The sequence below is a fragment of the Prorops nasuta genome, unplaced genomic scaffold, assembly GCF_024137725.1.
Source record: "Prorops nasuta isolate Cenicafe-Biocafe unplaced genomic scaffold, Cenicafe_Pnas_1.2 PNAS00034, whole genome shotgun sequence".
Lineage (NCBI taxonomy): Eukaryota > Metazoa > Arthropoda > Insecta > Hymenoptera > Bethylidae > Prorops > Prorops nasuta.
Window position 1 is genome coordinate 1,374,222 of NW_027116831.1, and position 14,776 is coordinate 1,388,997.

Below are 14,776 nucleotides of genomic sequence, written 5' to 3' on the forward strand. Positions count from 1 at the left end.
TATGCAGCCTATTGATTGAAATAGTTCATCTATTTGTGGGATTTTCCCTTGAACGCATATACTTTCGTAATATTATTACTCTGCGTATATTAGCGTTAAAAAAAATTTAGAATGAAGCATATTATCAGTTTGATAAGGATATATTTAGTGTAACATGTGTTGAGAATTTTACGTGATACTACTATACATGTATTGTGTTTTCTTAATTCATATGTTTTAATATTACAAAAATGTTTCTTTGTCCTTTTTTTGATGAGGAGTTGCAAAATAGCTTTAATTTTAGGAAACACGTGAAGCTATTTCATAAAAGTTTAATTTACGAAACGTGTCATTGCAAAGTTGAAAATTGTGATAGAACTTTCCAATCTATCTATTCCTATGAAAAGCATTTAAATAAAAAACACAATTGTGGGAAAATAAATTTGTCGATTGAAATGGATAAACATTTAACTCATGATGATTCTGTAACACTGATTAATGAAATTGAATCTGAAATAAATGAAACTGATTCGTTGAATATAACTGATATTGTCAGAAGTATGTCGGGTGAAAATAATAACAAATGCTTGAAAGATATCATTTCTAAAAATATTTATTTGTTTGTAGCGAAATTTTATGGTTTTAGTAAATTACCGAGAAGCATGAGTAAGGAAGTCATCAAAAGCTTATACGTATTTTACAAGAATACAATTTATAATATTTTAAAAGAGATGCCATTGAATGGCAATGAATCTGCTTTCGGCACAGTGTCAGAAATTACGGAGGTCATAGAAAGGATTTTTAAATCTTTTAAATCAGAATATCTCATATTTAAATTTTTTGATGAAAACGGTACTTATGTAGCACCTATATCACACAAAGTTGATAGCTATATGAAATGTGTTAGAATTAAAGGGAAAAGGAAAATGGTATTTCGCGATATTTTTGTTGAATTAGTTCCTATGAAACCGTTATTAATTAAATTTTTCGAACTGCCTAACGTTTTCAATATAGTTTTATCAGAATGTAAGAAACGAAGTAATTGTGAAACTTATTACTCTATGTTAGATGGAGAAATGTGGAAAAATATTGAAAATAGATTTCCAGGTAAAATTGTTTTCCCAATTACTCTATACTTCGATGATTTTGAAATTAATAACCCCTTAGGGTCCCATGCTACTTTAAATAAAATTGGCGCAATATACTATTGCATATCTTGTATTCCTCGTGAATTTAGCAGTTCATTGAATAACATCTTCATCGCTCAACTCCACAAAACCCTTGATTATAAAAAATTAGGCAACAGAATCATGCTGCGAAAATTATTGGAGCAATTATCGAGATTGGAATCGGACGGTATAAACATAAATGTTTCCGGAAAAGAAATAAAAATATATTTTGCTTTGGCATGTATTGTAGGAGATAATTTAGCTCAAAATGAAATACTTGGTTTCATAACTGGTTTTAATGCTTCTTATTGTTGCCGAGTGTGCTTAGCACATAAATCAAAACGTGAAACACAATTGATAGAAGATATTACCATTTTGCGAACAAAAGATAATTATGAACTGGATTTAATGAATAGTACTAGGGGAATTATAGGAGAATGTGTTTTTAATTCTTTAAATAGTTTTCATATATCAGAAAATATTACTCTCGATGCCATGCATGATATATTAGAAGGTATATGCCGGTATGAGATGAAAGATATTTTATTCGAATTGATAAACAAACAGAAGCTTTGTACTTTAGAAAATTTGAATAGCAGAATTAGCTTTTTTGATTTTGGAACCAAACAGGGAGTAAATAAACCTCCTATATCCAACATTTTTCTACAAAAAGACTGTTTGATACTTTCTGCATCAGAGATGCTCTGTCTTGTTCGCTATTTCGGTTTAATCATTGGAGATTTAGTACCGGTGGGCAATAATACGTGGAGATTGTGGATTTTACTGCGAGAAATAATTTGCATAATTTATTCTTCAACGATTAGCAATGAAACATGTAAGTTACTTTCAAATTTAGTGTCTGAGCATCATGAATTGTATTTGCAATTATTTCATAAAAATCTAAAGCCAAAACATCATTTTTTAGTACATTACCCTTTTATTATTAGAAAGTATGGACCGATTAAATACCTTTCTTCGTTAAGATTTGAGGCAAAACATAGGCATTTGAAAAATATTTGTTCCAATATCACGTCACGCATAAATGCTCCTCGCAGTAATGCCATTAAACACCAAATGCAACAGAATTATCACTTTTTGCAATTTGAGGGCTTCTCCAATTTTTGTGATTATGGGTCTGCACTTGGTAAAGAATTACGTCATGATGAAAATTATATTAAATATAAACATAAACTTCCGAACAATATCAATGTTAATTACCATTTAGTTGATTGGATAACTGTGTATGGTACAAAATATCAAAAGGATATGGTGGTTACTATAGACAATGATAGAGTTTTTTTAATATTTGCGAAAATAAAACATATATTACTTACTGAGGACAAAGAAATAATTTTTGTAGTATTGAAAATTTCTACTGTTTCATTTATTGATCATATTCATGCGTACGAAGTAGTACAAGGTAATTCATGGGAAGTAATAAATCGAAATAATTTAATCCATTATTCTCCTTACAATTCTCATGTAACACCTAGTGGTAAGATGCACGTACCTTGTGTTTAAGTTATCAACTTATTATATTATTTCAATATTTTACTTTAAAAACTTGAAACATGCAATGCGTATAAATTAAAGTACAAATTTATTAGCTTTTCTTTTGTTTTAGTAACGTTGCTTACGTGTAAAGATAACCATTAATGGTGTCCACAAGTTACATTACTTTATCTCGATAATATTGAACTGTGATTTCATTGATTACATCATTTTTTAATGATAACGCTTCATGTATGTTAATGTTTAAAATAGCTTAGCTATTTATGGGATTATCCCTGATAACGTATTAACTTTCTTCATGTATTCTCTGATCGCCCAAAAATAAGTTTATTGTTCGTTATATGCTGTACGTCGATATAAACTATTATAAAATCTCAGTTATAAGCGTTTTTATGTTTTACGAATAAGATGAACTAATATCATGTATTATAATTTATAAATGTGTAAGAGTGGCCTAATGGAGGAATTATAAAAATAATTGGAAAAAATTTATATTTTGCTTTATTAAATAATCCATGTACATTGACTTCAGAGAAAAACAATTCAATGAAAAACATCTCTATATTGGTTAAAAAAAGTTAAATAATTTTAAGCTTGCAATTGATCCTGTAAAGTATGCAGCAGTTTATATATTTATTTAAATAGTTACATTTTTCTTTGATTAAGATTTGTTACAATTTAAGTAAGTCTACGCTTATGCAGTAAGAAAAAAATATTTTTAAATAAAATGTATTGCTTTGAATATTGCTTAATAAATATATTACTTAGTTTTAAAAATTACAAATTCAGTCAAATTAAATTGCAATCACATTGATGAAATTAATTTCATTCAAACAGTACTTATTAAAATTAAATTAAATATTCAGCACACATACAAAACAATTTTGCTTAGTTCAACTATATATTAGAGTGAAAATATCTACTAAAGGGTGTTCTCAAATACAATAAATATATAACTGATTAAACTAACAAAAAAAATTATTTGAATCCAACCTTATTTAATTCCTTCATTTAAATTTTTAAATATAACATTTTGATAAGTATTAATATCAAAAATAAATCATTAAAATGAATGAAAAGTATTATTGGAGGTATTTGCAGCTATGTTTATTTGATTAAAATAAATTTCTTTATTAGTGTCAAGCAGTTCTGATTTGATTTGAATATTAATTTTTCTTGAAGTGTTTAAAACCCAATTTATTTGATTGAATCAAGTTATTCCAACGAATTTTCAGTGAAGCTTCCCATCTAGATGGCGCATTTAAGGGATCTTTCTCACAAGTGATCGATACTCCTGTCGTTTGTATATAAGGAGATTTGAAACTACTATAAACTGTAAGTGTTTTAAGTATAGATACGTACATGACATGTAACCAAATACATATTTATTTCAGCATAAATTCAAGGATTGGATTCCACGACACATAATAGAGCGACATAATATTCATTGAAACAAACGTAAGTATTGAATAAGGAAAGTGCAGTGATTAAAAGTACAATAAATTGAATTGATGATACGTTCATTCTAGCCAATCTCTTCATTAGGAGTTGCCCTAAGTCACGAAAGACTGTGTCGAAAAATATTCACAAGGCTGATTGAAACAACTTACACAGATGGAATGAAATATAAGGTACATAGTCGCATATGTTGACTATACAATAAAATGAAATTTTTTTCGTTTATATTGAATAAAAATTTAATAGAATCAAAAATTTATTTAATTAAATCAATTTAATATTTAATTAAAAGAAATAAATTTTTGTTTTAAGCAAAAATTTCGTTTTCAATGAAAATGAATATTTACTTAATGCAAATTAATATTTAATTATGGGAAATAATCATGCCTTGAAGTTTGAAAAATACCTTTATTACAGACAAATAAAATATTCTTTTATTTCAAACAAATATTGGATAAGTCAATAACATTATTACTTCAAATGGACAAAATATTATGTCCTACTAATCGAAACATAATTTTGGTACGTATAAATATTAACTTAATATGATCAAATATGTTTTTGACTGAAAATGTCATTCAACTTATTGAATGGATTATTTTTGCAATAGAAAGAAATAATAATGTGAGTTGAACGAAAAATTAGTTTGGTGCACATTAATATTTCATTTACGGGAAGAAATATTGAATTGTGTGAAAATTTCATTGAACTGATTGAATGAAATTTTTTCTCCATTGAAAGAAATATTAATGCGTGCTGAACGCAATAATCATTTAGTGCACTTTAATATTTCCTTTACGGGAAGAAATATTAAATTGCACGAAAATCTCATTGAACTGATTGAATTAAATTTTTCTACATTGAAAGAAATATTAATGCGTGTTAAACGAAATAATCATTTAGTACACATTAATATTTACTTTTCGGGAGAAAATATTAAATTGTTTGAAAATCTCATGTAACTGATTGAATGAAATTTTTTCTCCATTGAAAGAAATATTAATGCGTGCTGAACGAAATATTCGTTAGGTGCACATTAATATTTCCTTTTCGGGAACAAATATTAAATTGTTTGAAAATCTCATGTAACTGATTATGCGAAACAATGTCCCAAGTAGGCTCCGAACCTGTGGTCAGAAGGGAAGGTTTTCTGTTCGTGAAATAAAATTGTCAAAACACAGGTTAATGGAAAATAGGAGATTTATTCAATAAATAATATGGTACAAATATACAGGGTGTATCACCGAAGGCGCACCAGCCTCGAAATGACCGTAAGAGGGCGGATAGCGCGTGGAGGGGTCGACGCATAACATTGGACGGAGTTAGATAAAGCGCGAGTAATAGATGGAGAAAGGCAGGGCTATACGCTCCTATACGCTTTGCCTATGCCTTCCCCCCTCCCCCATCAACGCGACACCAATAGTCACAGTCTCTCTCTCTCTCTTCTCTCTCCCCGCCGTTTCCATTTCTTTATTTTCATTTACCCAGGAGGCGTTTTCGTCCTTCTCTTCTATCAAGTCAATTCTTGCGGATTACTAAACACATTAATTTTTAGCATAAAATTGAAAAGCGTTAGCTATCTTTTCCACACCACCTTGAGGTAGATAGCTAGGCGCGTTTTTTTTAAAGTGGTTTCTCCCGGAGGCCTAATCCACTGGATAGAGCTAGCCTATAAATTCTCAAAATATCCCCCTCTTTGTTGAGAACAGAGGTTAGCTCTTCGACATCTTAATCCATTCGACTACTTTTTGTGGGGACACATAAAGCGTCTAATGGAAAATCGGCGTGAGGGTAGAATGATGGAGATTCGTGAAGAAATCATTGCGGCCTTCAGAACAATCACGCCGGACATGGTGAGACGAGCAACACGGGACATAATTCGAAGAGCTAACCTTTGTTCGCAGCAAAAGGGGGGATATTTTGAGAATTTGTAAGCTAACTTTACTTTGAGTTATCCAGTGGATTAGGCCTCCGGGGGAAAACACTTTAAAAAAAAACGCGCCTAGCTATCTACCTCAAGGTGGTGTGGAAAAGATAGCTAACGCTTTTCAATTTTATGCTAAAAATTAATGTGTTTAGTAATCCACAAGAATTGACTTGATAGAAGAGAAGGACGAAAACGCCTCCTGGGTAAATGGAAATAAAGAAATGGAAACGGCGGGGAGAGAGAAGAGAGAGAGAGAGACTGTGACTATTGGTGTCGCGTTGATGGGGGAGGGGGGAAGGCATAGGCAAAGCGTATAGGAGCGTATAGCCCTGCCTTTCTCCATCTATTACTCGCGCTTTATCTAACTCCGTCCAATGTTATGCGTCGACCCCCACCACGCGCTATCCGTCCTCTTACGGTTATTTCGAGGCTGGTGCGCCTTCGGTGATGCACCCTGTATACAATAAAGCCGCTATACTTAATTATAGACTTCCTAGGGAATTTGTTGTCGTCAAATTCTAGTGAATTTCGGTTGACGAAGATTCCCAAGAACCCTATAGACGAAAATTACCCAGAAAGGAACGCGAACTTGAAAACTCCCGGATTGGACAATTTTCCCTGGGGTATTCCCCAGAAAAATCCCCAGCCTCGGGAGGGAGCAGATGTGGAGAAGTGGTTTTAGGGAAGGGGAAGTCCCCTTACCCCTCAGCCGCCTTCTCCAAAAGCTCTAGTGGCTCCGAGCCACCCCAACCCCTTGCAGTGCTGTTAGATCGTGCCGGATTTCTCTCCCCACCACGCGACCGTAGTCTCACTAACACACGGTCAGCCGGTAGCATCGGTGAGACATCCCTACTCATGCGCAGCTCCCTAGTCACGCACACCATTGCAGCGATACGTGCGTGTCTCGGCTGCCTTCGCTGGGTCTCGGTCGGATTCGGCACAACTGCAGGGCGAGAGAGAGCAGTATAGTTTTCCTGGCCCTCTCACTCTCTCCCAATCTTGACTATCTCTTAGCCAAGGAAGCGTGGCAAAATCCTTTTCAGCCAGCACGGCAAGTGTAGTCCAGTCAAATCAATAAAAATAATTACCAAAAAATCGTAAATTTTTTTTTTTTTTTAAATGGTAAATCTTTAGGAGCGAAAATTTGCAAAATTCAAATTCCTAAGGGGTTTGCTAACATGGGGGAGGGGGGGGGGGGTGTAAAAAGGGGGTAACCAAAAATATTTCGACTTCTGAACTTCGTAAAATAACAATTTTTTTTATTTAATTTAGAAAAATATTCTCTACAACTATTATTGGACAATATTTTTTGTAGCGAAATCGGTTAAAAAGTTATTCAGGAAAAAGAAATACAAATTTTGCAATGTTAACTTATTTAATTTAATATTTTGAATCCGGCTATTTTAATCGAAAATAAGTTTAAATATTTTTTGTAGGGTATTTAATTAGCTAGAATCCAAATTAGTTAAAAAATGATTTTTGTCAAATAGAACCTTCGGTAGGGTGCATCGCGCGAAGTTTATTATTTTAATGACTTATTTTGCTCAGCAAATGAAGTACACATCTTTACTTGCTATTTTTATGTTCAAACATTGAGCTCCTCGTATTTTTAATATATTTACGAAAAATGCTTTAAATAATAAACTCGTTTCCACACCACCCTGGAGGTAGAGTTGAAGGCGCATTTTTTTTAACGTGGTATCCCCAGAAGGTATATTCCACAGCATTGCTTATTTAGCCAAATTTAACACCATTACAACTTAATTTGTCAAAGGGATTAGTGTCAAGACACGCATTTGAAAACATTGGTGGCCTGGCCTAGTTTTACCGAAATTGCTGAATAGTATTTTTCTGGGAAAGTATGTTGGCTTAGCAAAAATCATACTTCCTCCTTTAATACTGGCCTATTTGGAAATTATGTGGAAATAGGAAATAAGTGGGTAATATAACGTTCCTCCCTACACGATGGGAAGAGGGGGAGGAGGGGGAGAAGGCATTACTAGAACCCTTTTCATTTGGGTGGTAGCGAATTGTGTAGGTGGAATGGTTGGTTTTGGGTGTGTTATAGGTGAAATAGTTGGTTTTGGGGGTGTTGTAGGTGCAATGTCTGTTGATAAGTCCCTGATGTTGTCCGTGGGCGAGGTTCGTGTAACCGATTGCATAATTGCTTCGTTGTTTCTCTTGCGTAAATAATGACATAATGCAAAGACGACTGCTGCTATGAAGACAATGATGAGAGTTGATGCTGACGTGATAATGTGATGCTGGATGGGTTGATAGAAGTATTGGTCGTCTTCACTGAGCTCCTTGTCCAAATTATTGAGTTGGACGCTTAATTGATTGAAGTCGCTGACCCTTGTAAGGATATTTTCTAGCCGGGGTACATTGCTAGAAGACTGCTGTATTCTTTCGTCTAGAGCTTCCAATGAAAAGTTAAATCTCGGCACAAAATTTGTTAAGCTCGGCGATTTAACGGTTTGTACGGTCTCTAGAATAAAATCAGTAGCAGTAATAATGCAATTATTCCGTATCGTTAGCGTTCCGGAGCCTGTTATTTCTAGCGTATATTTATCTTTATTTTTACAAGTTACAGTGAGTTCTTCCATACGTGGTACTGTATAGAGCCAGGAGGCTCTGTCTTTTAGTGAGATTAACATAGGTTGTACAAGGTGAATAAGTTTATGTTCGCATGATTCGGAGGCCTTGTTTTTTAGGTATAGAGTTATTTCGCATGGGTTTTCGCTTTTCATTTTGTTTGACGGCTTGTATGTGGGACAGAAATATTGGTCACCTACTTGACTGCATTTTTTTAGGTCTTCTGCACTGTATTCGGTGTACCGTTCTGTCGTAATGTCTATTGCCAAGAATTCATTTCTGATGTCGATAATAGAGTATAATGACGTTGAGTTTGATACTGGTATGGGTAGGATATACTTGTAGTAGATCGAATTCTTGTGGAGTAATCAGTGGGATGCATAGAACGATTATTAATTTGTTCGTTTTTTAGAATATGGTTGGTTTTAATAACTTCGACAGTAAATGTATATTTGTATTGGTCAACGATATTGGGAATTGTGTGCCTGCAGGAATGTATGGTTGCGCTTCCCTCAGATACCGCATAATTTGAGAATGTGGTATGATTTTTGGATTGATTATACCGTGGTTAGCTTGTGTGACGAAATCTAGTAGAGAGTCAGTTTCAATCAAAAGTTCTTCTACAATTATACTGAGGTTGTATAGTACTTCTAAATTAGTTTCCTTTTCCATCAAGTCCTTTTCCAATTGTAGTAGTCTTTCTTCGTTCTCGTTTACTTTTGTTAAGGTATCGTTTAGGATTTCTAAATTTCTACTAACTATTTGTATCTGCTTTTTCATTGCCATTTCGGTTTTGTGCATTTTTCGATCTATTAGTTTTAAATAATTATTAATTTCTTCTTCGTCTTGACTATCCATAGTTCCGAAGAGAATTTTACCTATATATCCTACTCCATTTATTAAACCGCGTTGGATTCTTGTCGAAAATGATGTCATTTCTGTCACTTCGCAGAGTTCCCTTTCGATAGTGTCGAGTTTAAATGTTATATGGTCCACTACAGTGACGCAAGTTCTTACATTATTATCCATACGACAGAGGCGTTGATCATAGAGGAATTTCATAACCCGTGTATGCCTTTCGTGGTATACGGCCATATCAGTATGCAGGACTAGTTTCCACTGTTGTCGATAGAAATTTAGTAGTCCAAATTTTTCATAATACAACCCTGGTTGTCCTTTAATTGGTCTAATCTCTACCTGGCCGTAGATCTTGCAAATTCCGATAGCCATTACGGTCATAACATACCTATAATTAAAATGATAAGGTTATTCCCTATTCTATTTGTTTAGAGGAATAATTTTTCTTATTCCATTTTTTATTCAACGTTTACTCTTATAGCGTAAAAGTAAAGTAACATTCAATATTCTAATGTGTAGTGTGACTTTTTCGTGGACGTTAAGTCAGCAGTTTTGTAACATTTTTCGGTAAGGTGGGGGTCTTCCTATATATTGACTTGCCTTGAGACGTACTGTTATTTGTAACGATTTATTCATCGAAATTAAAATTGCCACGATTAATAACGCATAGAAAGTAATGGAGGGTAAAACAACCAGAAAACAGCAAGTTGCTAAGGCGAGGCCCCATGACAGAGGCCTAAGGGACCACCGAGGAAGGAAATTATTCGCCATCGTGGCGGGTGGTAAGTAAATATATATATATCCGTACTCGATATATGTACGATTAAATTTCTTAATCATGTAACATTTTAATTTAATATTCTTTTCCTTGTGTTTAGTTGTAGTGCAGGATGGCGCTGCTATAAAAGATAGGCAGCTTTTCCGCGCCGGGGTCCGATTGGATCAAGCCTGGGAAGAGGAAATGGTGCAATCGGACGACGACTTTCGGTGGGACTTCGATTACTTCGGGATCTTATGGATGCAGTCCACTTCTCCTTACCGTGGATAGGGGAGGACTAACCGCCAAGTGGAGCATCCAAGGCAATATGAACTGCCCCATATGTCCGAGAAGGACGTACTTATGTTCCATAATTTATTGTAATGTTAAGAAACTGCTTTTATATACCATTTTTATAATGGGGCGGTGCGAATGGCAAAGATACAAGGTGGCAAAGTTAAAATTCAGACACAGCACATTGAAATCTTTAAAATTTTCTATTGTTAAAGTTCCCGGAAAACTTTCCAGGTAACCTCTTCTTTTTGAATTAAACGACTGTTCTAATATTTGATGTAAAAATATTTTTATAGCTTGTACTATTTATAATAAATGTATTTATATACATGAAAATATAAATAAATCCAAAATAATTCAAACTTATGATCCATACTTTTATAGTGAATCATACAAGCTATAAAAATATTTTTACATTAGATATACTGTTTCTTCGTAGTTTAAAAAGAATAAAAAAAAATGTTCTTTGACGCAAAGGAGTTTATATTTTATTGGTTACCCCTTTCTTACAGATCCTTCCCTATCCCTCCACCGAAGCTCAACCCCTCTAAGTTTAATTACTGCAAATTTTTACTTTTTATGGTTTACCAGTTTAAAAAAATATATAATGAAAATTTAAGTATTTCTTTAATTATTTCGTAAATTTCATTTCAATATGACTGGATTATTACCATTTGTGGCTATTCTGGGTGAAGGTGCCAAATTTGCTCTAAGGTAGATCAATTTCTCTTACAACATATATGCAATAGGTATGTTTGCCCCCCTCTATCCACTGGGGAATTCGGGTAAGATCGCGTCTGGACCGAATAGATTGGGTCCTATTGCATGGAATTTCCACGGTCTCTCGGTAACACTTGATTCACAAAAATTATTTCTAATACCGAATTACTCATAACTTTACTCACCAGCTCTTCATCTTCTTGGCTGGCTGCAATTCTTCTGTTCCCAATCGAAGAATCTCCTGAAGGCAATTAAGATCGTTGTCGAAATTAGAGGTATGCGTCGTTATTCCGTGACTTCTGAGAGGAAAGGTTGACAAATTGATTAGGTCCGTTCGTGAAGTTTGACGATTCCCACTGATGCCACTAGCTTAATATTGTTTTTGAAAATTCTCTCAATAAATATCGTCCAGGAGGTGAAGGGTGGTGAGACGAATGCGTCAATCGTGTTTGGTACACTTGCTTGATTAGTGAAGGGGTTACCCCTTGAGGTGACTTAGGTTGAAGGATCCAAAGTCATACAGTGGAGTCAGACTTGTAAGTTTGATGATACTGATTTATTAGTTAAGAGAAGATGACTGCTCTTGATGAGAATCGTAGCACAACTGACTTTTTTGTTGGCCAGGCCCGTATTTAATACATAAAATGCAGCATCATACCTTACTATATTAGGAAAGGTCTTCAAGTAATACTCTTTCCTAATTTATTTTTAACTTAGATATTTTCATAAAGACTGTTGATACAGTATGTATGGCAACACATGCATTTGTAAACATAGGTGGCCTTGCCTGACTCTGAAGAAATCCTAAGATCGTATTGTTCCTTTAGTGTGTTGGCTTAGCAAAAAGATAACTTTCTGATGCAATAATGGCTTACTTAGAAAGAATTTAATAAGTTAAATGGATATTATCAATATAAGGTCTATTGTGGATGAAAGTAGGTTGTGTTTTGGTCATATAACACTTTCACAAGAAAATAACAATGTTTTTACTTTTCTTGACTTGTACCAAGCTGTATAAAAGTTTATGCAGACTTTTGGCATAAATATATTTTTATACAGAAAGAGAATGATAGGCAGCATTAAAAATAAAATTTCTTAAAATTTTTTTTCCATTAGGTTTCCATTTATTTGAAAATTTCTTCTTTCAACATTTCATAAATATTTATACATTACATTAATTTAGTACTTAATAAAATTCAATTGTTTTACAACTCATGAATAACAAACATAAGAAATAATATTTAAGATTTTCAAAAATATGACATTAATGTCAGTTGAATAATACTCCCATGAGATTTTGATTTCTTATTTATCATAATTAATATCAAATTCATTCTCATCATTACCACTATCCTCAAGATCATGAAGAGAACGTAAATTTAAATTGCTTTCTCTTTCTTTGGATGTTGGTAAATATAAAGTATTACTACTCATTAAGTTTAGATGATCCTTTGTGACAGTCATTGTAAAAGAGGATTCTTCTTTTGTCATCAGTGTGTATTTAATAACGCAGATAGAATTTAACGTATCATGCCCAAGTGTATTTCGTTTCTTCGTTTTACAATCTGGTATAATAGAAAAACATCTTTCAGCCTCTGCGTTTGAGTGAGGCAGAGATCTGACCAGATTCAATAATGACCTTAATTTAGGATATCGGAATGTGGATTTGTCTGTTGTCGCAGAACATATAGCTTTCCACATATCATCAAAAGATAGTTTGGACCAATAATTTCTTATATCTGAACTTTCCTTTGAATATAAACACATCCACTCTTGCTTAATACCTTCGTCATCAAATATACCGAAACGGTGACAAATGGGAATTAGCTGCAGAGAACTTGTTTCTCGATCCTCATCAAGTAATGCTGTTTCCCTATTTAAAATATTCAAATTTTTAAAAAAAGGATCCATAATTGGAAAACGATCACGAATTTCTTCTGTCGCTGTTATCAAAACAGATAAACATTTTTCCCTTATTAATTTCACTTCATCTGCATTCAATTTATTTTCTATTAATTTTTGATCTAAATATTCTGCACAATCAGAACCGATATCTATTTCGTCAATAGGCAACTGATTTTCCTTTTTGGAAAAGTCAATATTATTTAAGTAAGGTAAAAATATTTGTAGCTTTAGTAATGCCGGCTTTATAAATTTTGTAGCCATTAATATTAAACATTTCAAAGATGCTTGCTATAATCTTTGAATTTTTGTTTCTTTTGCTTGAAAAAAGGCGTTAAATGAATTCAATTTATTAAGGATGTGTTCCAAAAACATTAAATAGGCCCTTGTCTTGCTATCTTCCATTATGATGAGTAGTTCCTCTGCTTGAAGTACTTTTTCTGAAGTTTGTTCTAATAGAAATTTCAGTAAGACATCCCATTCTTCTAGGATACGTTTGATACATTCATAACGCGATAGCCATCGGGTCTCGGCATATTTTAATATATTCTTTGTTTCGCCCGTAAAAGATGTTTGGAAATCTTTGAAAATTGCAGTCCGTTTAGGGCTTCCTCTTATAAAAGCTACCAATTTCTTTATAAAGTTTCCACATTCTAATGGTAAAGCTTTACATGCATTAGAGGCTACTAGAGCAGATGAGTGGCAAATGCATGGTATAGTAATCAACCGCGGAGACCACTTAGAAAGTTTCGTTTGAAATGATTCATTTTTTCCAGTCATTACTGATGCATTATCACATCCCAGGCCAATTATATTTGATAATGGTATTGGTTTTTTTATTAGTTCGTTGTAAAATGCAGTAAAAATTTTCTGTGCGGAACAATCGCTTGCATCCAAATTTATTAATTGTAATAAATCAGTCTTTACGGACAAAGATTCACTATCCACATATCGAGTAAGAAGAGTCATTTTTTTTTCGTTAGTAATGTCTGACGTTTCATCAACCAAAACTGAAAATTTATTATGTCTCAGTGTTTCGGAGATTCGTTCTGTTTCGTAAAGACATATAACGTTATTAATAATCTTCGTAAGTTTCATTCTGCCTAGAAACATAGACTGTAGAATCTCCGGTTCTTTGCCTATATCTTGAAACATGCTGAGCAAATGTGCGCTATATATATAGGGAATATTGTGTTCCACAAAAAATGTCGATAATTTAATTTTAGCGACTCTAACTCTTTCATTGAAAGAGAACTGTCCATTAAAAGAAGAACGGGGATTTACGTTCTCATAAATCACTTCTGTGGCATTCAATTTTTCCATATTTTTTATATGACTTTTGGTTTTACTATGGTCCTTGATATTCGATTTACCACATTTGTTAGTAACATTGCAGGCAATGCAGTGATACTTTTCGGTATCTGTGGGTACATTCCGCAACCAAACCCTCCAAGAAAGAAACTCATCATACCATTGATGTTGAAAAGTTTTCGGTCTAGTTGAGCTCATTGTTATAATAACCTATAAATAGTACAAAAGTAGTAGCGGCTCTTATTTTTTCAAAATAACAAAATAGAAAAATTAACTTACTTATTGCTATATAGT

At 33.3% G+C, this 14,776-nt stretch overlaps 2 protein-coding genes across 2 annotated transcripts; one reads left to right on the forward strand and one right to left on the reverse strand.

Moving 5' to 3' along the window:
- The first annotated feature begins 434 nt into the window (after positions 1 to 434).
- On the forward strand, positions 435 to 2,669 carry LOC136783639 (uncharacterized). The gene is made up of 2 exons (XM_066743887.1): positions 435 to 537; positions 607 to 2,669. Exons 1-2 carry the CDS (start codon positions 435 to 437, stop codon positions 2,667 to 2,669), a joined length of 2,166 nt encoding a protein of 721 aa, XP_066599984.1.
- A 10,793-nt stretch (positions 2,670 to 13,462) lies between these two features.
- Positions 13,463 to 14,326, reverse strand: LOC136783640 (SCAN domain-containing protein 3-like). The gene has a single exon (XM_066743888.1). The coding sequence runs from the start codon at positions 14,324 to 14,326 to the stop codon at positions 13,463 to 13,465; it is 864 nt and encodes a 287-aa protein (XP_066599985.1).
- Between the last annotated feature and the right edge of the window lie 450 nt (positions 14,327 to 14,776).